Below are 24,612 nucleotides of genomic sequence, written 5' to 3' on the forward strand. Positions count from 1 at the left end.
CCCAAATAGGTTGTGAAGCCATAGGTAAAGAAGGGTTGTGTGTGTGTGTGTGGGGGGGGGGAGAAATGAGGGGAGGGGCTGAGGGGGTCAAGGGACTGCCCAGAGCAGGGCTAGGGCTGTAGCAGTAAAGCTGTCAACTATCAGCTAGCTTGGATTTTAGCAGGGGACTTCAGTTGTAGCTTCAAAGGCTCTTAGCTATATACCCAGGGTGACTTCAGCTTGTGCTCAGACAGTGCTGTTTAATTTTGTTAACAATGGGGACCTCAGATCATCAGTTTGGTTTTTTATTTAGTTGGTCATAGGACTTGAACTTGGGGCCTAGGCACTGTCCCTGAGCAATTTTTGCTCAAGGCTAGCACTCTACCTCTTTGAGCCACCGCACCACTACAGGTTTTCTGGTAGTTAACTGGAGATAGAGTCTCATGGCCTTTCCTGCCCAGGCTGACTTTGAATCATGATCTTCAGATCTCAGCCTCCTGAGTAGCTAAGATTACAGGCGTGAACTACCAGTGCCCAGCTCAAGGGTTCCCCCCCTCCCCCCCCCAGGAACCAGATTCTATCCTTCGTTTCTCTCAAGCTCTGGGGTTGCATGGGAGAAATGACCTTTGGGATTGTGTCCTAGGGCCCCACCAACCAGATAACATCCTCTGCTAGTGGTCAGTTCTCTGTCTCCCCATATACAGAAGCAACAGATGTTCTTGAGCATTTCCTACACATGGGCTCAGGTGGCTTGTGCATCCCCACTCAAGGAGCCCAAGGAGCCTCGGGGAGCCACACCTAGGATACAGGAGCCACACACAGCAGCTTTGCAGGGATGAATGGAGATCAGAGACCTGACCCAGGGAAAGCGCTGCCTCAGTGGACTTGTATGAACAAACTGGGGATCTGAAAGGGGATTACACCTGGGAGACTCCCTGCTGTGGGAAGTCTTGTAGGTCCTGAAGGTGGGCAGCAGTTGCTCCCTTATTTATTCCCTTGAGTCAGGCGCCAAGTCACTTTTCATTCTCAGTATGATCACTTTTGTTAACTGCTTAATTTATTTAGTCTAATCAATAGCCAGGCTCAGGCCTGCCGCTCCCACGCTTGCTGGGGACAGCTGAAACACAAGCAGCCACAGGATGCTGAACCATGCTGTTGCCAGGAGCCTAGGATTCAACCCTACAGCAAGCGTGCAAAGTCCACATGTAAGTACAGGCTACACAGCAAGTAAACTCTGGCCAGAGATAACCACCCATTTCATAACGCATCCAGTCTATGTACAATATTTCACATACCACCCAATAGATATAAGAAGGTAATATTAACAGCAACCATTCTCCCGGATCACTCCCCCACCTCCCCCCAATACAACCACCACACATTGCATTTATAACCCGAACCCATTCCCAATTTGTTAAATAGGGTGTAATCCCAGAGACATTTAGGCAAATTGAGGTGTCCTATGGAGTCTCTGGAGGTCTGGGGATCAAGGTGGGAAGCGTCTCCAGGTTTTCCAATGCCCGTGGCCCCGAGGTGTGGCTCAGAAGGCTGTAAGCCAGGAGCTATGAGCTGGGCCAGCTAACAAGGAGGTAGAAGCCAGTGGTCCAGCTCAGGGAGCTGTTCCCTGTCAGCCCCTCGGCTCTGGGACTCTGTCTCATCACATCCACGTTTTCTCAGTCCATGTTGCTGTCTAGAGCAGGCGTGTTGGAGGATGAGCAGTGGCTGCTACAGGGAGGTGGGCAAGAGATTTCTGAGCCTCCTTTCCCTTAGAACCTAGGCCTGCAACAGGCCACAGTCCGCAGATTCCATCTAGCTCTAGGCAGTAATTCGGTCTTTTGGCTAAGCCCATCAGAGTATGAGTGACAGCAGCTAGAAGATGCTATTTTTAGAAGGCAGAGCCTCTTTCTTTCCATCTTCTTGTTGAGACAAGAGAAGATGTCGCCTAGTTCTTGGCTGATCTCCAGTAGTCGGCTGAGAAGGCGAAGTGGAAACTTCCTGCTCACATTGGTGTGGTCCCTGGGCTGGCTGGAGCCACCCCCTGGCAAGTGAACAAACAGCCTTGATTGCTGGTGGGTCCCACTATACACTAAGAGACTTCAAAACCTATTCCCTCCACCTCTGCTCCAGGAAGTGGGATCTACTGTCATTGAAACTTCTTGAGTGCAACTGGGTCACCAGTCTTTCTCTTGGCCACAATCCCAACTGAAGTCCCGCTAAACCAGTCATTAGAGGCTACAGGCAGGTTCCCCTGGGATCCTGCCCAGCAGGCCCAGGTCACGTTGATTAGTGTAAGCCAGGGGTCCCAGGTAGGCCCCCGAGTTCAGGTTCGTAGTTTATATCTTCACAGCTTTCAGGTGAGTGTTGGATTCATCAACAGTAACCAGGCCCCCCAAATGTAGGGGGGGAGATACATTTTGCTGGCGCTGCGCCCGCTCGCCTCCTGGGGAGGTAGTAGGGATGGCTCATTGTGCCTTGGAATGTGCCACCAATCCACAGGAACACAGGAAGCCCGGGAAAGCCCTGTTCACAAGCAGGGCCAGGGCGCAGAGGGGGCAATGCTGGCTGTGGAAGGCCCCCCTGCAGGGGGCTGGGCCAGGGTTAGGGGGGCGAGTCCCGGGTCAGGCCGTATTGCAGGCTCACAGTGTGGTCCAGCTCTTCCAGTTCTGCGGGCAGTGGGATGCCCAGCTCTCCTAGGTACAGGGAGAGGGCCTCAAAGGAGTCCTCCAGTTTGGAAAATGCTGGTCTGGAAAGAAAAGAGGTGAATCAGGCAGGTGAACTATGAGGAGGTAAGGGAGGACCCGGGCCTGGCGCTCAGTTACCTCTTCAGGCAAACTCCTTAGCCTATGTTTGCCTCTCCAAGAAATGATATTAGCATAACTTCACAGGGTTGGTACAAAGACGAAAGATAACTAGGTAAAGGCTGGCTCCCAGGGGCTCATGCCTGTAGTCCTAGCTACTCAGGAGGCTGAGATATGAGGATTGTAGTTCAAAGCCAGCCCGGCCAGAAAAAGCTATGAGACTTATCTGTAATTAATCACCAGAAAACTGGAAGTGGTGCTGTGGTTCAAGTGGTAGAGCTCATCCTGCACAAAAAAAGCTCAGGAACAGTGCCTAGGCCCTGAATTCAAGCCCCAGGGCTGACCAAAAAAAGGTAACTGGCTAAGGAGTCTGGCCTGGCTAGTGGTGGTAGCTCATAGTAACAGCAATCCTGAGCAAAAAAGAGAAATGCAAGAACTATCATAATACTGGACTTCAAATTATACTATAGAGCCATAGTAGCAAAAAAAAAAAATAGCTTAGTGATAGCACAAAAAACAGACACAGAAGAACAGCAGAACAGAAAAGACCCAGGAATAAAACCACATAGTTACAGCCATCTAATTTTTGACAAAGGAGTCAAAAGGCTGCGGAAGACAGCCTATTCAACAAAAAGGTGCTAGGAAAACTGATCATCTATTTGCCAGAGACTGAAACTTGACCCTTGCCTTTCATCTTGTACCAAAACCAACTCTAAACAGATCAAAGATTGAAATGTAACATCTGAAACTACCATAGGAAAAATCTGGAAGAAAAAGGCACAGGTCATTATTTTCTGAATAAGACTCCAAGAAAATAATAGCAAGAATGGACAAGAAGTTTCTACACAGCTCAAGAAAACCACCAGAACCAAGAGGCAACCCATGGAATAGGAGCTATTCAATGTCAGCTATTTGGAAGTGGCGCTGTGGCTCAAGTGGTAGAGCGCTTGCCTTGAGCTGAAGAGCTGAGGGACAGCGCCCAGGCCCAGAGTTCAAGCCCCACGGCCGAAAAAAAAAAAAAATAATAATACAACAATGGCAATCAATGTCAGCTATTCAATGGATTAAGGATTATTATCTAGACTAAACAAAGCTCTGAAACAATAGAACAAATAGCCCAATTAATATGTGGACAAATGAACAAATAACCCAGTTAATAAATGGACAAATAGACAATTCTCAGAAGAAATACAAATGGCTAGGAGAGAAACATCAGATTCATCTCAGCCCAGTCAGAATGCCATCTAACAAGAAAACAAATCCTGGCGAGGATGAAGGGAAGAACCCTCATACATGGCTGGTGAGAATGTAAATTAGTGTAACCATTATGGAATCAGTATAGAAGCTCCTTAAAAAACTAAAATGGATCTACCTAATGATCACACCACATTTCCTCTGGGGGTATATATCTGAAGGAAGAGTTAATTAATATGCCAGAAAGACACCTACATCCCTATGTTTATTGCATCTTTGTTTACAATAGCCAATATATGGAATTGGCCAATGTGTCCAACAACCAATGAGTGGATAAAGAACACATGGTAGCTGGGTACTGATGGCTCACGCCTGTAATCTTAGCTACTCAGGAGGCTGAGATCTGAGGATTATGGTTCAAAGCCAGCCAAGGCAGTAAAGTCCATGAAACTCTTTTTTTTTTTTTGGGTCCGGTTGTGGGGCCTGAACTCTGGGCCTGGGCGCTGTCCCTCAGCTTTTTAGCTCAAGGCTAGCGCTCTACCACTTGAGCCACAGCGCCACTTCCGGCTTTTTTCATTTTGCTTATGTGGTGCTGAGGAATCGAACCCAGGGCCTCAGGCATTCAAGGCAAGCGCTCTACCACTGAGCCATCCTCCCAGCCCCTCCATGAGACTCCAATAAACCACCAGAAAACTGGAAGTGGCGCTGTGGCTCAGGTGATACAGCACTAGCCTTGAGCTGAAGAGCTGAGGGACAGCACCCAGGCCCAGAGTTCATGCCCCACGACCAACGCCCCCCCCCAAAAAAAAGTATGTATACACACACACACACACACACACACACACACACACACGTGTTACGTATGAACTTGGAGTATTACTCATCTACAAAGAAAATTGAAATTATATTATTTGCAGGACAGTGGATGGAGCTGGAAAGTATCCCCTTAAGCCAATCTCAAAATGCTATACTGTTCACTTATTTGTGGAATCGAGATTTTAAAGACACATATACATATAGATGTATATCCCCCCTCCACACTAGGCTGTAAATGTGGGATTGTGCTCTAGGCTAGTGCTCTATCAAGTGAGTCATTACCAGTTCCACTTTCAGCTTTTTGGCAGTTAACTGGAGTTCACAGTCTCATGGACTTTTCTGCAGGGCTGGCTTTGAACTGTGATCCTCAGATCCTTTCTGAGTGGCTAGGATTATAGGTATAAGCCACTAGTGTCTGATAATAAACCTCTTTATTAGACTTTTCCCACAGCATTTGTCCTATTTGAATATTCAGCATAGTTTATTTATGCTGTTTTTATTGGTCATGGGGCCTGAACTCTGGGACTGGGAGCTGTCCCTCAGCTCTTCAGCTCAAGGTGAGCGCTCTACCACTTGGCTTTTTCTGCTTATGTGGTGCTGAGGAATCGAACTCAGGGCCTCATGCATGCAAGATAAGCACTCTACCACTGAGCCACCTTCCCAGCCCCACTATGTTGTATATTTTGATTCTACTTGCTAGTCTGCTCCTCCAGAATTGGAGCTCTGGGCCTTGAAAAAAATGCAAGTTTCCTGAGATCTGACACCTCAGAACAACACCTAATGCATAGTCCACACTACACATACCCACACCCACATACTCTCTTTCTCTCTCTCTCTTTTCGGTGCTTGTTCTGGGGGCTTGAACTCAGTGCCTTGCACAAGCACTTGTTTTTTTCACTCAATGCTGGTGCTCTACCACTTGAGTCACACTTCTACTTCTGGCTTTTTGCTGGTTAACTGAAGGTAAGAGTCTCATGGACTTTTTTGTCTGGGCTAGCTCTGAACTGTGATCCTCAGAGCTCAGCTTCCTGAGTAGCTAGGAGTTAAGTGTGTACTACTGGCACCCAGTTTGAACTTTCTTTTAGGAACTGTGTCTCTGTACCTTATCCAGTTACTACACCTTTATCAAACTTGGCATGTTAAAGAGTGACAGTTACATGCTTGAGTTCAAGGCTCTGCCATCCCTTGTGCCTGGAGCTTGGAGACAGGGGTGAAATACTTACCGGCTCTCAGGCTCCAGTTTGCAGCAGATAGCGGCCAGGGGGAAGAAGGCAGGGGGACAGTCTGTTGGGACAAACTTCTCCCAGAAAAGCTTCACGTTGAGGCCAAAGTCCAGTGTGCGGGGTAAGCAATCAGGATCTGCATATACCTGCCCAATGATCTGCAGGTGAGAAGACAGCTGGTCAGGAAGTGCTCTGATGCTACAGATAGATGGCAGGGAAAAGGAATGCTCATGTGTGGACAGAAGGAGACACAGAAGAGTGGTAAAAATCTAGTCTTCTCTCTCCTGGCTTCTGAGGGTAGTTTAGGACTGGCTTCACAGTAGCAAAAGTAATGTTCCAAGTTGGCATGCAGGCTGTTAGCTGTCTATGTCCACCTTCTGCTAGAGTCAAGTCTCTGTGAAGCAGGGAGCTAGGTCTGATTCATGTTTGAGAACTTGGCACCAGCTTAATACTTTGTATATAGCTTAATACTTAGTACACAATTGTTATCTATGAAAAGGAAACAACTTTCATAAAAATTGTCCTTCATTATTCTAATCACCTTTTGTTTCTCTTGCCTATCCCATTCATAGATTTACGGGAATCACAGAAGCCTTTGAATGTGTGGATGATGGAGTGCTTTGAGATATACTGAGCTATTTTTGCCACCTGAATGCTAAGCTACTAATGGCTGGAATCTTGCCAGGACTTACTGTATCCTCTATGGGGCCTATCATGGAGCTGGTATTTCCTGGAGTGGCAACTTCTATTTGCTGGGTTTAGAAACGGGGAACAGAAAGGAAGTGCAACTAGGCTTAAGAGCTAGACGTCATACCTTTCTTACTGGAATTCTGAGTTTGACCTGTCCCTTACTGGCCATGCGACTTTGTGACTTACAAACTATTTGAGCCTTTCTAGGCCTCCATTTCATGGGACCTTAAGATTCAAATGAGGCATCCATCATACCCAGTCAGAGACTAGGTGCCATTCCTGAGCTTCTTTGCTCAAGGCTACCTACCACTTGAGCCACTGCTCTACCTCTGGCTTTTTTTTTTTTTTTTTGGTAGTTAATTGGAGATAAGTGTCTCATGGACTTTCCTGCCCTGGTCAGACTCAAACTGTGAGCCTCAAATCTCAGCTTCCTGACCATCTAGGATTACAGACATGACCCATTAGTACCTGGCTACCTATGTCAAATTTATAATAACCTTTTTATCCCTAGGAGATGTCCAGATGTGAGGCAGGGCAAAGCTTCTAGGCCTGAATGGCCTCTGTGTGGGAGCTCACCTCACAGAGTACAATCCCGAAAGAGAAGACATCCACGGTTTCATCGTAGCTCTTTCCTTGGGAAACAGAGGCAAGCAACTGTTAACTTGGCATCCTTTACCTGCTCCGCAAAAGTGTAGGGTGAAGCCAAGTCACAGACAAGAACCAAGGCTAGAACAGATTCTGAGGGGATGTCTCAAAGTGGTCCAGGAGAGGCACTACTTTGGTATCATCTTTCTCCAGCCCTAGAAGGCTTGTATTGAAGGGACTTTATAAATACATTGCTCAGGATGTAACTGTATGGCACAGTGGAAAAGAACTACACCCCAGTTCTAGGCTCTGCCATTGGCAGCTGTGTGATCTCAGGGAGCCACTGAACTGAAAAGTGCTGTTCCTAGGCCTTTTTTTTTTTTACTCAGAGCCTGGGCGCTGTCCCTGAGCTTCTTTCGCTCAAGGCTAGCACTCTACCACTTGAGCCACAGCACCACTTCTGGCTTTTCTGTTTATGTGGTACTGAGGAATCGAACCAGGGTTTCATGCATGCTAGGCAAACACTCTACCACTAAGCCACCTTCCCAGCTCCCTAGACCATTTTTTTTTTTTTTTTGGTTGGTTGTGGGGCTTGAACTCTGGGCCTGGGCGTTGTCCCTGTGCTTTTGTGCTTAAGGCTAGCATTCTACCACTTGAGCCACAGTGCCACTTCCAGTTTTCTGATGGTTTACTGGAGATGAGTCTCACGAACTTTCCTGCCTAGGCTGGCTTTGAACTGTGATCCTCAGATCTCAGCCTCCTGAATAGCTAGGATTACAGGCAGGACCCATCAGTGCCTAGTGCTTAGAAAAGTGTCTCTGATAGTTTGAGCAGTGTCCACCAGGGGGCACCATAATTCAGTTCCTAGTCAGGAGAAAGCAAAAGCTAAAGCTAGAGCAATGCATAATCTGACCTCTTAGCTACCCTTAGGACACAAAATCCATTATGCTATGACCAGCCTGATACTCTGACCAGTTCCTATTCTTGAGCTCAGGGAACAAGTAGTTTATCAGGCCTAGGCTGGCAAGGATTAGAAACCATCATTAACTAGTCTCCCAGGACTCCCTTGTCAGAAGTGGCTTCTGTTCCCCCTTGGAGTGTCTCTTCCAGGCTCAGGACTCACCATTCAGCATCTCAGGAGCCATCCAGTAGGGGTTTCCCACCACCGTGTAACGCTTCTTGCGGTCATTCTTGCGTAAGGTGCGCTTCTTCGTGGTGGCCTTCTCCACTGGGGGCCTTTTTCTCTCTTCCACTATGAGCCGTGACAACCCAAAATCTGCCACCACTACAGTCTTGTCCTGGCAGGACAAGGTCTAGTTCAGGACCTGGTGGGGAAGTCCTTGAACCTGGCCTTGGGGTGTGGGCATAGGCAAGAAAAGTCATGGACTACTGGGGTGTTGGTGGCTCACACCCCTAATCCTAGCTACTGAGAAGGCTGAGATATGAGGATCACAGTTTAAAGCTAGCCTGGGCAGGAAAGTTTGTGAGACTCTTTTTAATTTTATTTTTGCTGATCCTGGGGCTTGAACTCAGGGCCTGGGTGCTGTCCCTGAGTCTCTGTGCTCAAGGCTAACGCTCTACCATTTGAGGTACAGTGCCACTTCTGGCTTTTTCTGGGTAGATTATTGGAGATAAGAGTCTCACAGACTTTCCTGCCTGGGCTTCCCAGAATAGCTAATCCTCAGATCTCAGCCTCTTGAGTAGCTAGAATTACAGGCATGTGCCACCAGCGCCCAGCTTGAGAGACTCTTATCTCCAATCAACTACCAAAAAAGCCAGTAGCGGTGCTGTAGTTCAAAGTAGCCTTGAGCACAAAAGCTAAGGGACAGTGCCCAGGACCTGAGGTCAAGCCTTAGGATCAACACCCCCCCCCAAAAAAAAAAAAAGTCATGGACAAGGGGAATACATAGTAAATACATAGTGAAGGAGAGTCGTAGCAGAAAGTGCCAGTAGATTTGTTCAAGTAGTTGGGTTTCTGTCAGTCTGCTATCTGCCCACAAGCTGAAGTGTAGTTTGCACTACAGAACTCTAGTTGGGGTAGGGCTCTGCAATATGGAGGGTAAAACTCAGAGGTGGGGTACGGAGTGTGTGTGTGTGTGTGGGGGAACGGAGTGTGTGTGTGTGTGTGGTGGGGTACGGAGTGTGTGTGTGTGTGTGTGTGCTATCTGCCCACAAGCTGAAGTGTAGTTTGTACTACAGAACTCTAGTTGGGATAGGGCTCTGCAATATGGAGGGTAAAACTCGGAGGTGGGGTACGGAATGTGTGTGTGTGTGTGTATGTGTGTGTGTGCGTGCACATGTGTGCACACACACACACTTGAACTCTGGGCCTGAGTGCTATCCTTGAGCTTTTTCTGCTCAAGGCTAGCGCTCTACCACTTTGAGCCACAGCACTACTTCTGGTTTTCTGGGGGTTAATTAAAGGTAAGAGTCTCATAGACTTTCTTGCCCTGGATGGCTCTGAACTGAGATTCTCAGATCTCAGCCTCCTGAGTAGCTAGGATTGTGTTTTGTTTTTATCCTGTGGTGCCTTACCTTCCTCCTCAAAAAGACTTAGGGTAACTGTTCTGAACTAGGGTTAAGAGAAAAAGACAAGGCAGAGGCAGTCAGTCTGGGGAATCTGGGGAGATAAGCTCCTTGGATAACTATAGGGCAGTCATGTGAAAGGGATTAAGATTGTTTGATATGAGTCCAGAGGGTAGAGCCAGGGCTGACTAGTGGATACCCAGGAAGCAAGATTACAAATCAACAGGGGAAACAACACTGTAGCAATCAGAGCCGAGGGGGGTGGGGTAGGAGTGGGGAGGAATAATGGCTTCAAACTGGTCACAGTGAATTCACTATGTCTGTGGCCTTAGGCTGAGATTTCATGTGCCAGAAAAATGGGTCAGCAGAATGACAGGACTCTCTATATATAACTAAGGAATTTCTGGTCAACTCTCTCTTTTTGCATAGATTAAGTATTCTATCACGGAGCATCTGTAGCCCCGAGGTCACTTCTAATCAAATGATTGCTAGGGCTGCTACTGAGAGGTGAGACAGGTATGTGTGTGCTGGAGCCTGGGAGTGTTTGGAAGACACATAGCTTTGGAAGCCACAGGAAGGGCAAGAGAAGCCCCTAGGCAATACCTTTGGCCTAAAGCCAGGGGGACAGCCAGCTTCCTTTGTGACAAAGAAGCCAGGACAGCTGACCTCAAAGAGGCTCAGGCCAGGCTGCCGGGTGAGACATACCAACTTGATGAGGCAGTTGTGTGAGTTCAGATCCCGGTGGATGATGCACATGGAGTGCAAATAGGCCTGGAACACAAATACAAGCCAAAGGGCCAGTAAATCAACCAGATCCTGACTCTGGAATTAGGGGCCATAAAACCTATTCTTCTTTTACCCGGGCTGTGCCCGCCCACCGCAGCACCCAGCCTGGACAAAATGGGGCCAGGCTCCCTGTAGGGACAACAAAAGAAAACTGCTGGCTCCAGCCCATCCTTCAGTTCAACAGTCATCAGCTCAGGGCTGACCTCAGTCCTCATAGCTTCTCCTTCCAGTCTCCAAAGTCCATTACTGGGCTCTGGTCCCTGCAGCCCCCCTTACGCCTTTGCCCAGGCCTTCTGAAGTGAGTACCCCGAGGTACACAGCTCCATCTCTCATGCCCCACACAATTTCGGGGTTCAGGAACTTTGAGTCCTTCCTGGTTGAATTAGCTCCATGTTCCTGCTGTTCACATCATTCTCCTCCAGGTCTATTCTTGAACTAGTCCCTCTCTGTATCCAAATGTTTCTAAACAAATTTCTATTTAGAAAGAAACTTGTTTCTAAACAAGCTATTGTCGGTGTCAAAGGCCACTGCTTTTTCCTGTCCTTCCCCCGCCAAAATGGGAGACACTGCTCACACGCTCAGGTCAACACAGCCCTGGAGCTCTTCCTGTGTGCCATGACTCATAATCTGGTGGTCTGCAGATCCTTTCCTCAAAGCTGTCGGCATCTCTCCTGCTCCTGAGACCCCTGTGGGTCTTTTTCCCACCCAGCAGCTTCCTCGGCACCAGCCATGCTCCGAGCCATCTTTCCACATGGATATGTTTCTGTCTCACAGCTCTAGTGGCCCCTTCTCTGGGGACCAGCAGTCTCTCTCCAAGCTCCAGTCAGTTTCTTGCTCAGAGAGCTGGAGGTTCAGCTAGTAGATCATTCTCAGCACGCACCAATCCTGACTTTCCCAAGCCTCTTCCTGACCATCAGTATCTGGTAAATGGTGGCACAAGGTGCCACTGTGACTCCTCTTCCCATTTGTGTTCCTTCATTGCCATCCAGTTGCTCTGAGGCCACCCTGTCTCCCAGTCTTCTGTCACCATTGCTACTACCTTAATTTAGAAACTCAAAGTATTTCATTGGCTCTCTATCCAGTTGTCCCTGCCTGAGGATCTCTCAACTCTATTCCAACCTATAGATCACCTCTGATCACAAAACTTCCTTGCTTAAAAATCTTTTCTAGGCTGGGCACAAGTGGCTCATGCCTGTAATCCTAGCTACTCAGAAGTCTGGAGATTTGAGGATTGAAGCTCAAAGTGAGTCTGGGCAGGAAAGTCTGGGAGATTCTTTTTTTTCTTGTTGTTGATTGTAGGGCTTGAACTCTTGAGCCTGAGCGTTATCTCTCAGTCTTCAGCTTAAGGTGAGCACTCTACCATTAGAGCCACAGTGCTACTTCTGGTTTTCTGGGTGGTTTATTGGAGATAAGAGTCTCTCAGACTTTCCTGCTTTGTCAGGCTTTGTTTTTGTTTGTTTGTTTTTGTCGGTAGTGGGACCTGAACTCATGGGCACTGTCCCTCAGCATTTCAGCTCAAGGCTAGTGCTCTATCACTTGAGTCTCAGCACCACTTCTGGCTTTTTCTGTTTATGTGGTGCTGAGGAATTGAACCCAGGGCGTCATGCATGCAAGGCAAGCACTCTACTACTGAGCTACCTTCCCCGTCCCACCCCGGGCTGGCTTTGAACCCTGATCCTCAGATCTCAGCCTCCTGAGTAGCTAGGATTACAGGCGTGAGCCTCTGACGCCTGGCTAAGTCTGGGAAATTCTTTTTTTTTTCTTTTCTTTTCTTTTTCTGTTACTCGTGGGGCTTGGGCACTGTCCCTTAGCTCTTCAGCTCAAGGTGAGTGCTCTACTGCTTGAGCCACAGCGCCACTTCCACTTCCCGTTTTCTAGTGGCTTATTGGAGATAAGAGTCTCAAGGACTTTCCAGCCCGGCTGGCTTTGAACCATGATCCTCAGATCTCAGCCTCCTCAGTAGCTAGGATTACAGGCGGGAGCCACCAGCGCCCGGCTAAGTCTGGGAAGTTCTTATCTTCAATTAGTCACAGAAAAAGCAAGAAGTGGAGCTGTGGCTTAAGTGGCAAAGTGCTAGCCTTGAGCACAAAAGCTCAGGGACAGTGCCTAGGTCCAGAGTTCAAGCCCCAGAACTGGCAAAACAAATTAATAAAAATTCAAGCCCCAGAACTGGCAAAACAAATTAATAAAAATCTTTCTTTTATATGGCATTATAACCTTTTCGTACAACTGTATAACTACTTCATTCCACACACACACACACACACACACACACAGACACAAACTTCCTATAAGTTCAGGCTCCTTAGCTTGAAACACAGGGATCCAATCTACTGTTCCACACAAATCTTGTCTTCATGAACCCTGTGAGAGGAGGAATGGCTAAAATGGTGTAGAGGCTAGACTGACAAAGCCCAGGGTCCTAACTCTGTCCTGTTCTAGTCTCAGCTTCTTACCTTGAAACAACTGTTGTCATGTGAAGTAAATATGATCCTGCCTGTTAATCTCTGAGCTCAGTGCCTGGCATACAGAAAGCACTTAGTATTTGTTGGCTCTTACTATCAGTGCAACTGGATTTACAAGGCAGTGAGGTGTTTACTTGCTTTAAAAGCTCTCAATACCCAGAAGTTTCTATAATAGGGATGACCAGGCCCTTGTACTGTGGTTTACCCCTTCAGTTTGCCTTGGCCATATCCAGTTTTCTCTTAGAGAACTGGAATCCTCTGAGAACAAGGCTGTGTGCTGAGGACAGTTGGCCAGGGTAATTTCATTGGCCCAGATGAAACTCAGTAAATAACTGCTGAATGATCCAACCCATACAAGTCACCCAGGATGGATGTCTGTCTTCAAATACACCTCTCTCTATTCTTACATTGTACTTACCATTCCTGAAGCGATGCCTTTGGCGAACCTGACCTTCTGTTGCCAGGGGAACGGGTCCTGCAGGGTGAGAGAATGCCTATCAGAGGCTGTTGATTTCCTGTGCCACTCATAGTCCAGGCCCTGCGGGTCAGTACAGTGTGCCAGTGAAGAGACCCCCCCCCCCGTTTGTACCTGGTCCTGCCTAGCATGGATGGTTCTTTGGGTTCCTGGTAGTGGGGGCATAGGTGTACCTCTGACAACTAATCAGGACTCCAGGGGATTGTGGACCAGTATGCTCACCACACTGCGCAGGAAGTCCTTCAAGGTACCCCCCTCGATGTACTCGGTCAGCAGGTTCAGCTTCTTGTCCTTGTATAGGACACCAATGAACTTGAGCACATTGGGATGGTCCAGGCTACGCATCACTTTCACCTAAGAGTGGGAGATGCCAAGTGGGGAGAGGAAGATGGTTAACTTCCCACCCAGTCTTCTCTCTCTAAAGGAGTTAGCTGCCTCTCAACATCTATCAGTGTGATGTGTTCAAGCATTAGGATCGGGGAGAGAGAAGATCACCACTACATGGGTGGGGATGGCTTCACAGGTCTCTCCCTTGGGCCCTTGCCTTTCTTTTTTTTTTTTTGTGTCTGGTCGTGGGGCCTGAACTCTGGGCCTGGGCTCTGTCCCTCAGCTTTTCAGCTCAAGGCTAGTGCTCTACCACTTGAGCCACAGCACCACTTCGGGCTTTTTTGCTTATGTGGTGCTGGGAATCGAACCCAGGGCCTCAGGCATGCAAGGCAAGCGCTCTACCACTGAGCCAACTTCCCAGCCCCCCTTGCCTTTCTAGGAAGTGCTTTGGGGAACTGGAGTGGTAAGGCCAAGAGTGAAAACAAAGGCCTGGGGATGGGGCAGGAAGGAAGAGGAGGGCATCACCTGGGTCACAGGTGACTGCAGCTTCTCCATCAGATCCAGGTGGGAGGAGTAGGGAAGACTGTATAGATGCTCAAGGAATGACAGCTCTTGAGGAGCCCCACTCCAGGCACCACTGAGGGCCTTCAGGTGACTAGAATATAGAGTTGTACTAAACTGGTCTGTTTTCATGTCCATCACGCTTGCAATCTGAGAACTCCTTGGAATAGCATCCCTTGTAATATGGCTTGTGCCATCTTTAAGAAGTGTTTATTAGCCGGGTGCTTGGTGGCTCACGCCTGTAATCCTAGCTACTCAGGAGGCTGAGATCTGAGGATCATGGTTCAAAGCCAGCCCGGGCAGGAGAGACCGTGAGACTCCTATCTCCAATAAACCACCAGAAAACCGGAAGTGGCGCTGTAGCTCAAGTGGTAGAGCGCTCGCCTTGAACTGAAGAGCTGAGGGACAGCGCCCAGGCCCAGAGTTCAAGCCCCATGACCGACCAAAAAAAAAAAAAAAAAAAGTGTTTATTGACAGGCTGGGAATGTGGCTTGGTGGTAGAGTGCTTGCCTAGCATGTATGAAGCCCTGGGTTCCATTCCTCAGTACCACATAAACAGAAAAAGCCAAAAAGTGGTGCTGTGGCTCAAGTGGTAGAGTACCATCCTTGAGCAAAAGCAACTCAGGGTCAGTGCCCAGGCCCTGATTTAGAGGGAGTGGGGATGTTCTATCACTCAATTTTTTTTTTTTTTTTTTTTTTGTCGGTCGTGGGGCTTGAACTCTGGGCCTGGGCGCTGTCCCTCAGCTCTTCAGCTCAAGGCGAGCACTCTACCACTTGAGCTACAGCGCCACTTCCGGTTTTCTGGTGGTTTATTGGAGATAGGAGTCTCGCGGTCTTTCCTGCCCGGGCTGGCTTTGAACCGAGATCCTCAGATCTCAGCCTCCTGAGTAGCTAGGATTACAGGCGTGAGCCACCAGCGCCCGGCTTAAACATTGTTTTCAGACCCAATTGCTTCTTTTTTTTTTTTTTTTTTTTTTTGTCGGTCGTGGGGCTTGAACTCTGGGCCTGGGCGCTGTCCCTCAGCTCTTCAGCTCAAGGCGAGCGCTCTACCACTTGAGCTACAGCGCCACTTCCCTATCACTCAATTTTTAAAATTATATATGTTTTTAATCTTTAAGTAGTTACACAAAGGTGTTACCATTCAACAAATCAGTTTGCAAGTATAATGCATCTTGATTGATGTCACTTTTCCTCTCTCACTCTTTTCCCTCAGTCTTTAAGACAGTGATTCCAAGCCAACTGCCTTCCTCCCTCTCACTGCAGTATGGGGATGAACTCAGGGCCCACTGAAGCTATGCCCCAAGTCCTTAAGACTTTTATTGAAGCCATTCATTTGTAACATTTTCTCTATTCTAAAGGTGAGTTTCTTTCTTTTTTTTCTTTTCTCTCTTTCTCCCTCCCTCCCCCCCATCCCTCCCTCCCCTTTTTGGACAGGGTCTTATTGTTGTTGTTTTTTTTTTTTTTGGGTCCGGTCATGGGGCCTGGGCACTGTCCCTCAGCTCTTCAGCTCAAGGCTAGCGCTCTACCACTTGAGCCACAGCGCCACTTCTGGCTTTTTTCTTTTTGCTTATGTGGTGCTGGGGAATCGAACCCAGGGCCTCATGCATTGCAAGGCAAGCGCTCTGCCACTGAGTCACCTTCCCAGCCCTGGACAGGGTCTTATTGTGTTCCCACACTGACCCAGAACTCCTGGGCTCATACAATCTGTCTGCTTCAGCCTCCCCAAGTAGCTGGGATTATAGGAGGCACAGTGGCAACTCCCACTTTGTTACCTCAGTCAGGAAAGTCTTCTGTGTCTCTTCATCACATCGAATTAACTCCTTCATGACCATCACTTTGCCCGTGGCCTTGTGTGTCACCTACAGGGAGGGTGATTATTAATGATGTAAAGATAAGAAGTAGTAGTACTGGAGAACTTCTTGTGAAAGATCTACGAGCTGGGGATGAAGCTCAGTGGCGAAGCGCTTGTCTGGCATGCGCAAGACCCTGAGTTCAAACCCCAGCACCACAAAATCATTGAATCATTCATTCAATTATTCATTCATTCATCCACTCACTCACTCAATCAATCAATGCAACTGGCCATCTCATTCCTTGTTAAGACATACTGGGCCAGAGGAGATGAGATCAGATCAAATGGAAAATTTTTGTGTAGAAGACACAGCATAGGAGAACAGGGGACTCAGAGGAAAGCACACTCTCTTCTCTGGAGAGCCGAGCATGCACAGAGAGGTGAGAATCAGACAAATGGGGAAGGAGGCAGGAGGGGACACTGCCAAGCCAAGCAGGGGCTCTGGTCATGTGGCGTAGGAGTGAATCCTTTGGGTGAACAGAAGTCCGGGGGCAGGAGGGTGAGTGCCACAGACATGCACCAGGGAGTCGAGTGGGTGGGGGGGTGAGCTCTCCAGCCCTGCTGCCCCACAAAGCTTACATACATGGCTTACCTGACCCCCCCTCCCAGCTCTCAGCAGAGGAGGAGGAGGAGGAGGAGGAGGAGGAGGAGAGAAAGAGAAGAAAAGGTTAGTCCCTGAGACTTTTCACCAGGGTGGCAGGAGCCACTTGTACTCCCTGCAGCATTCCCAGTACTTAGGTCTGTGGGCACCTGACACATACCCACAGCCTGGCAGCAGGAGGGCTATGGGCACAGCTTATCCCAAGCTGTATCTCCAGAGCCACAGGTTCACTGCTGCCCTTAGGTGGCTGGGTAGTAGAGTGGGCACCTCCTCCACCATCACCTGTAGTAGGGAAGGAGGCCTGGTGTCGTGTAGGGTGTGGGGGGAGGCCATGGGATGAGAACTTTGGAAAAGGTGAGACAGGCGTAGGGGTGGGGGCAGCGGCTGCTGCTGTTGCTCACCTTGATGGCCTGCCCAAAGAAGCCCTTCCCCAGGACCTCCCCATGGATCAGGTCACATGGCCGGAAGATCTGTTGTGAGTAGCTGCTGGAGCAGCGGAGGGACTCTGAGCGGCTGATGTCTCGGCTGAGAAGCAGGGGCTCTTTGGGGGAGCTGGGGCCAGGGGACTTGGAGATGCTGTTACTGCGCCTGAGGATGAGGAAAGATGGGGTGGGGGAGGGAGGAGACATAAGTAGTTCTGAGACTAGCCAGAATACCAAAGGCAGGAACCTCAGGCATACCTGCTCATTCCACTGTCTGTAATTCAAATGCTATTATTGGGAGACAGGGATCTTACATCAGACAGATGTGCTGTTTTAGGTCTGCATACATCAGCAGTTTATTTGAGCATAGGAGAAACACATTCAAAATGGGAACTCTGGGAACTGGGGTGGAGAAATAGCTCAGTACCAGAGCACACATGAGACTTAGGGCATCTCCCCAGCACTGTGGAGTAGGCTGGACATAAGACCTTGGTTCTTTGCACCTGGAACAACTAACTAGAGTCTACTAACTTACAATGTTCAGCATAGGACAGCACTAGAGAGAGCAATCTACTACCCATCTGCTTGATTCAAGGTACTAACTAGGTTAGAGTGACAGCATTCTACTGTTCCAAAAAAAATGAGCAAATGAGATTTTAGATGATACAGGCATTTCATCATTTTATTTTTTATGGAAGCCAGGTTTCATTAGATAGGCTGCCTTCCAACTCTCAATCCACCCGCCTGCTTCTTCCAACTGCTGGAATTACAGGCCTATGCCATCAATGCCCAGCTGTTCTGTATATTCTTGCACCTAGCCATATTTTCTAATATTTTTTTGGGGGGGGGTCTGGTTGTGGGGCCTGAACTCTGGGCCTGGGCACTGTCCCTCAGCTCTTCAGCTCAAGGCTAGTGCTCTACCACTTGAGCCACAGCGCCACTTCCGGCTTTTTTCTTTTTGCTTATGTGGTGCTGAGGAATTGAACCCAGGGCCTCAGGCATGCAAGGCAACCGCTCTACCACTGAGCCACCTTCCCAGCCCATATTTTCTAAATTTTAAGATATTAAACACCTTTAATTTTTTCCAGCAATAAATCTGTTTATATTTTCAAAAGCAGCCAGTAATAGTAATAATTGATGATGGTTACTTTGTTTTTCTTGTTTTTGTCAATAGTGGGGCTTGAACTCAGGGCCTAGGGTGCTGTCCTGAGTTTTTGGGCTCAAGGCTAGTGTTCTCCTACATGAATCATAGCTCCACTTCTGGTTTTCTGATGGTTAACAAGAAATAAAGAGTCTCATGGACTGTCCTGCTCTGGCTTCAAACCTCAATCCTCAGATTTCAGCCTCTTGAGTAGCTAGGATTACAGGTATGAGCTACCAGTGGCTGGCTGATGACTGTTACTTTGAAAGGAGGACAAGAAGGCTGAAGACCATAGAACTGCAGGTGAGCTGTAACCCTTAAAACCTCTTTGTAGGAAGCTCCAGTTTTGCTGGACCATCCACAGACTGCTATAGCTGCATGGTTTCTGACTTGACTTGCACCACAGGCTTGGTTGCTCTTGTTCTTTTGCTTTGCCTCCCTCGAATAGTGCTCATCAGAGCCTGGAAGATGAGTTACCCTCTCAGCCCTTCAAGTATCTGAGCAGCTCTCCAGCAATCCCACATCTTCTCTTTCCCAAGCCATGCATTTCTAGCCCTTCTCTGTCCTCTGCTGAGAGGCAGCCAAGAGTGGCAGGAATGATCTACAGGGAGGGCCCTATTTGCAACAGATGGCCCCCAAGAAGGACTTGGCTAATCAGCCTGTTTGACCCAGGAGTGGATAAAGGACAAGATTCTTCAATAGCCTATCTCACTTTTTTTTTTGGTACCAGTTCTGGGTCTTGAACTCAGGTGGCTGGGTGCTGTCCTTGAGCCTCTTTGTGCTCAAGGCTAGTGCTCTACCACTTGAGCCACAGCACCACTTCCAGTTTTTTTTTTTTTTTTTTTGTCGGTCGTGGGGCTTGAACTCTGGGCCTGGGCGTTGTCCCTTAGCTCTTCAGCTCAAGGCGAGCGCTCTACCACTTGAGCTACAGCGCCACTTCCGGTTTTCTGGTGGTTTTATTGGAGATAGGAGTCTCACGGTCTCTCCTGCCCGGGCTGGCTTTGAACCGCGATCCTCAGATCTCAGCCTCCTGAGTAGCTAGGATTACAGGCGTGAGCCACCAGCGCCCGGCACACCACTTCCAGTTTTTGAGTGGTTAATTGGAGATAAGAGTTCTAAGGGGACTTTTCTGCCTGGGCTGGCTTTGAACCGTGATCCTCAGATGTCAGCCTCTTGAGTAGCTAGGATTACAGGCGTGAGCCACCGGCACCTGGCTCCTATCTCACATTTACTGAGTGTTCACTACTGTCTGCTGGCATTGTACAACTGTGTCCTTTTCCACATCTAATTCTTCGGTAATTGGTGACACAGCCACTTTTATCTTGCAACCCCACTTCACAAATGTAGACACAGAGGCTCAGAGAGATGAAGTGATTTATGATGAAGATGGAGGGCCTGGAATGGGTAGTTCTGCCTGACACCCAGTGCTCTTGACTCCTTTTCTGTAAGTCTCTACCTGGGACTTGCACACAAGGTGACTGCTTTTCCCATTCACTTGACAGGCTCTGAGGGGTGAGATTACTGATCCAAGTCTGAGAACAGATTGGGTTCATCTTTTCCTTTATCATTTTCAAAATCCTTATGGATGTTTAGTCTACCCTAGATGTGCCCTTACTTCCAGCTCTGAGCCCCGTTCTTCCTCCATGTTGCCTTTTATGGTGCAGTATCACTGATTCCTGTCCAGCTCAGGGTTTAGTAGACAGAGCCTGACCCTCTGGTTTCCAAGGAAACCTGGCAGACAGCTAGGTCTGCACAGACCCTGGCTATGAACTGTGAGTCCCACAGGATAGCTGGGTCAGCACAATCCTCATAGCCTTTCCCCATGCCAGCTGGTTCTCTTCCTAACACTGCTGGCCTCCAAAAGCCATCACATCCTCTGAGGGTGGACATGGGACAGGACTGGGGTGGAAGGTGGCACCTCAGGGAGCGTCTCCTCAGTGTTCCCTCCAGATTCTCCTTGGTGTCCAGAGTGCTGAGGGTATGCGATTGTCCGGCATTCTGCATGTGGGGAGAAAGCCGGGCATCTAGCCGCAGCTGGTCCAGGCGCTGGGGGACGGGGTCATGTTCAATTAACAGCTGAAGTGTCTGGCTGGTCTGGCTAATTGCATCTTCCACCTGTGGCCAAAAGCAGTGTAAGGCTCATTCCCATTGGCTTCCCCAATTCAGGCCACCCACAGCCTGACATCCTATCACCTCCTCCCATCTGCCAGGTCACCCCTGCTACCTGGGTACCTGTAGGCTAATATAGAAGGTCGCACTAGTGACCACAGGCTTATGTCAAGAAAAAAGCTGGGAGTGGGGAAGACAGGTGACACACACTGTACCTCCTCTACTCGGAGTGTGCGGACAGGGGTCCCGTTGATCTCCAGGATGCGGTCTCCAGGGTGAATGGCGTTACGGTTGTTGGGACTAATGTGCATCCGATTTACCCTACGACAGATGAGAATTGAGGCAGGATGAAGGCCTCTTAATAACTCACCTGTGCAGTTCTGCTTGTACAAGGAAGCCTCTTCAAGTTCCAGGGACCCACTGGCCCACAAGGCTCAGGCCATCCACACAAAGAACTACATTCTTCCCACGATGCTCCATCTCAGTGAAGGGTATTGTCACTCACCCAGTGGCCTAAGCTAGAAACCTGGATAATATCTGCCCACCTGGAGTTCCCTCTATTCCTCCCTGCCTCGCTCCCCTCCCCTCATCCACCTTTAACAATTCTTCCTTCTTTCCATCACCATAGTTACCAATATCTCCCACCCTGACCTATTCAACAAGCCTCCTAACTGGTCTCTACAGCTCTGGGCTTTTCTCTTCTCCTATCCAGCCTCTGTGTACTAATGATTCCTCTAAAACACCAACCTGGTTTTGTTATCTTCCGCAGACCTGTGGGATTCTCATAGTCCAGGCCCTCCACAATTAATAGTCCCTTCTTGGCTACTCTCTTGATGTACATTAGATACTATCTCTGGAGACATCTGGTCTCCCTCTGCCCTGAACACAATCCCTTCCCCTCCTCATCTTTTAGGAGAATACAGTAGACATCTTCCATCCCTCCCTGACTTCTTCAGCCTCAGTGCCTCTGTAAGATCCAGACTCATGATCATTATACTGGAGGTCTACAATCATTTATAGGGCAACAAGCCAGTACTGTCTCATTATCCATAGAATTTCCTTGATCCCTGGCCCAGAGTCTTAACTTCCTTCCTCCTTTTCTCCACTTTCCTCCACTTACGTTCTTATCCAATAAAGCAAGAATTACAGCCAGGTACTGGTGGCTCATGTCTGTAATCCTAGCTACTCAGAAGGCTGAAATTTGAGGATCCTGGTTTGAAGCCAGCTTAGACAGGAAAGTTTGTGAGATTCTTGTTTTCAATAAACTACTACAAAGTCAGAAGTAAAGCTGTGGCTCAAGTGGTAGAGCCCTAGCCTTGAGCAAAAAGAAGCTTAGGGACAGCATCTAGGCTCTGAATTCAACACCCCCCCCCCAAAAAAAAAGGAAAAAGAAAAAAATGAAAAGAAAAAGAAAATAATCAGACGTTCTGGGTCTTTGGCATGCAATAATGGACAAGACAAGCTCATTCTGGAGATTGCAATCTAGTTGGAAGGACATATGATAAACTCATACACATTACTTAAGCAAGATCATTTCAAGGAGCAAATATGATCTGAAACCCAACACCTGACAGGTGAGAGGTTCTGGCTTTGAGCATCAGACAGAAAGCAGCTAAAGAACAGAGAACTCAAGTGCCAAGACCCGGGTGTGGTTACAGCACAGTGAGCTCAGGAGAAAAGTGGAAGATGGGGATGAAGAGAGCTCTGTGCGCCAGAATTTAGAGAGTCCTTCAAGGCCCATCTGTGGGCTCTGCGCAAGAACCTCTGCTGTAAGATACTCACTCTTTCACTTGCACAGTGGTAGCGTAGTTGGAGCAGACACTGTCCACAGACACGGAGAAGCCCCGTCGGCCCTCGGTGGTGGCTGGCATGGAGATGAGTGTGACAGAGTAGGGCAGCTGGTCCTGAACAGATTCGGTGGAGAGCCTCTCAAACATAGGTGCCAGCACCACCTCATTGTGGCACTTCCCACTAGGGAGAGGGCACAAAGCAAGCTGAGATCTTGGAGGCCTACCTGGAAGCCACCTAGTAACTACTGAACCTTTTGGCTTTAAATAACATACCGGCCACTCTTCTCCCTGTCTCACCACCTTTTTTTTTTTTTTTTTTTTGTCAGTCATGGGACTTGAACTCAGGGCACTGTCCCTGAGCTTTTGTGCTCAAGGATAGCGCTCTCTTACTTTGAGCCACAGCTCCACTCTGGTTTCCTAGTAGTTTATTGGAGATAAGAGGTAAGACTTTCCTGCTTGGGCTGGCTTGGAACTGCAATCCTCAGATTTCAGCTTCCTGAGTATTCAGGATTACAGGTATGAGTCACCAGCACCTGGTTTATGCTATGATTCTTGATGGCAACTCTGAGTTTTCTTGCTGTGCCTTTGACTCATAGTGAGAAACTTGCCCCAGCCTCTGTTCTCTCCCAGCCAACCCAGATAGCTTCCTTTGTTAACAAAGCTAAGTTGGATGGGGAGAGCTGGTAAGCTCTCCATGCCTTTCCTTTAATGTGGGCTCCTTTTTTTGGTTGGTCGTGGGGCTTGAACTTGGCCTGGGTGCTGTCCCTAACCCCTTTGCTCAAGGCTAGCGCTCTATCACTTGAGCTACAGTGCCACTTTGGATTTTCTGGTGGTTAACTGGAGATAAGTCTCACAGACTTTCCTGCCAGGGTTGGCTCAGATCTCAGCCTCCTGAGTAGCTAGGATTACAGGCGTGAGACACTTGTGATTGGCTGTGGGCTCCTTCTTAGAGTATCTTTTGCTACTCTGTCCCTTTGGGGGTTTACAGAGCAGAGTGAGGTTATTCTCATAGTGGGTAAGGATGGAGGACAGAGAGAAGTTATTGGCTCTGCTTACAGGTCATAGAGTTGTTAAAAACTACAGTGCTGGGATAGGATCCACCCCAATATCTTTCCACCCAACTCACACTGCCACCTGTCCTTCTGCCCACTCATGTTGGGGAGGACAGAGGGCATGGTCTTACCAGTAAAGCATGGCATGCTGTACCAGGGCATATGCATCCCCATCCTCAATGATCACCTTGCAGCTCATACAGGCAAAGCACTCTGGGTGGTACTTAAACTCCCCAGCCACCTGTAAGCAGATGGGGAGAAATAGTATAAAGGGAGGAAGCAAATAATCACTATTACTAAGAGTGGAGGTAGAGGTGTGTGACCTAATCAGAGACTCCAGTCAATGAGAACAGGTTTCCCAGAAATAATCATCCCCACAAGAAAGGCTCAGTTTCTCCAGGAGAGCTGACTTCAAATCCCTTGTTCAAAGCAAGTAGGGGAGGCAGAACCTCTCTGCTAATCCATTCCAGGTTCCCTGACCCTGAGCACAACTTAGGTGTATCCTGTTTTCAAACTGTGACAGTGTCCTTTAAGGTCTGTATCCCGCTGCATTGTCCTCTCCCTGCCTATCTTCCCCCACTTCCAACCTGGACTGTTAACTTTTTTTTTGGTGCTGGTAGTGGGGCTTAAAATCAGGGTCTTTGCTTTTTTGTTCAAGGCTGACATTCCACTACTTGAGCCACAGCTCCATTTCTGGCTTTTTGATGGTTATTTGGAGATAAGAGTCTCACAAACTTCCCTGCCTGCGCTGGCTTCGAGCCACAATCCTCAGATCTTAGCCTCCTGAGTAGCTAGGATTACAGACATGAACCACTGATGCGTGGAGTATCAAATCTTTTACTGGACTTGACACTAAGTGCTCAACAGACACTGATAATTGAGTGAATGAATGAATGCATGAGAAAGAAGAAGGGCTATAGGGAAAATTGGGAGCACTGTCAAAGGACTGTGAAGCTCAAGGGGGGAAGACACAGAAGGATCTTGCTCACCATGACCGGCCCTGTCATGAGCAGGGAACACCCGTGGCAGAACTCTCCAAACTTCCCCCAGTAGTCCTTGTGGCAGTACAGTTTCCCATCTTTCTCGTAGTACCAGTTGGTGAGGGAATCCTGACATTCTGAACACCTGTGAGACAAGACAAGAAAAGAAATGCTTGGGATCTCTGGAACCAGGCCATTCTGGCTCCAGGTCTGACAGCAAAATGGACAGTCCTTTCTCCC

The 24,612-nt window shown here is 48.4% G+C and overlaps 1 protein-coding gene across 2 annotated transcripts in view; it reads right to left on the reverse strand.

The window, feature by feature from the left end:
• Positions 1 to 993: 993 nt before the first annotated feature.
• The window catches only part of Limk2 (LIM domain kinase 2), a 77,557-nt gene continuing 53,938 nt past the window's right edge, over positions 994 to 24,612 (reverse strand). For both annotated transcript variants that reach the window (XM_069994508.1, XM_069994509.1), the window contains 14 exons: positions 24,382 to 24,517; positions 23,524 to 23,633; positions 22,333 to 22,521; positions 20,766 to 20,871; positions 20,360 to 20,556; positions 17,280 to 17,466; positions 16,198 to 16,284; positions 13,760 to 13,891; positions 13,481 to 13,537; positions 10,517 to 10,582; positions 8,409 to 8,583; positions 7,277 to 7,332; positions 6,011 to 6,168; positions 994 to 2,722 (listed from right to left, as the gene is read on the reverse strand). In XM_069994508.1, coding sequence (XP_069850609.1) covers positions 2,578 to 2,722; positions 6,011 to 6,168; positions 7,277 to 7,332; positions 8,409 to 8,583; positions 10,517 to 10,582; positions 13,481 to 13,537; positions 13,760 to 13,891; positions 16,198 to 16,284; positions 17,280 to 17,466; positions 20,360 to 20,556; positions 20,766 to 20,871; positions 22,333 to 22,521; positions 23,524 to 23,633; positions 24,382 to 24,517 — 1,801 coding nt within the window. In that variant the 3' untranslated portion in view covers positions 994 to 2,577. The remainder of the gene's footprint in view (positions 2,723 to 6,010; positions 6,169 to 7,276; positions 7,333 to 8,408; positions 8,584 to 10,516; positions 10,583 to 13,480; positions 13,538 to 13,759; positions 13,892 to 16,197; positions 16,285 to 17,279; positions 17,467 to 20,359; positions 20,557 to 20,765; positions 20,872 to 22,332; positions 22,522 to 23,523; positions 23,634 to 24,381; positions 24,518 to 24,612) is intronic.

The sequence above is a fragment of the Dipodomys merriami genome, unplaced genomic scaffold (genome assembly GCF_024711535.1).
Source record: "Dipodomys merriami isolate MVZ:Mamm:240054 unplaced genomic scaffold, mDipMer1.0.p SCAF_45, whole genome shotgun sequence".
NCBI classification, from domain to species: domain Eukaryota; kingdom Metazoa; phylum Chordata; class Mammalia; order Rodentia; family Heteromyidae; genus Dipodomys; species Dipodomys merriami.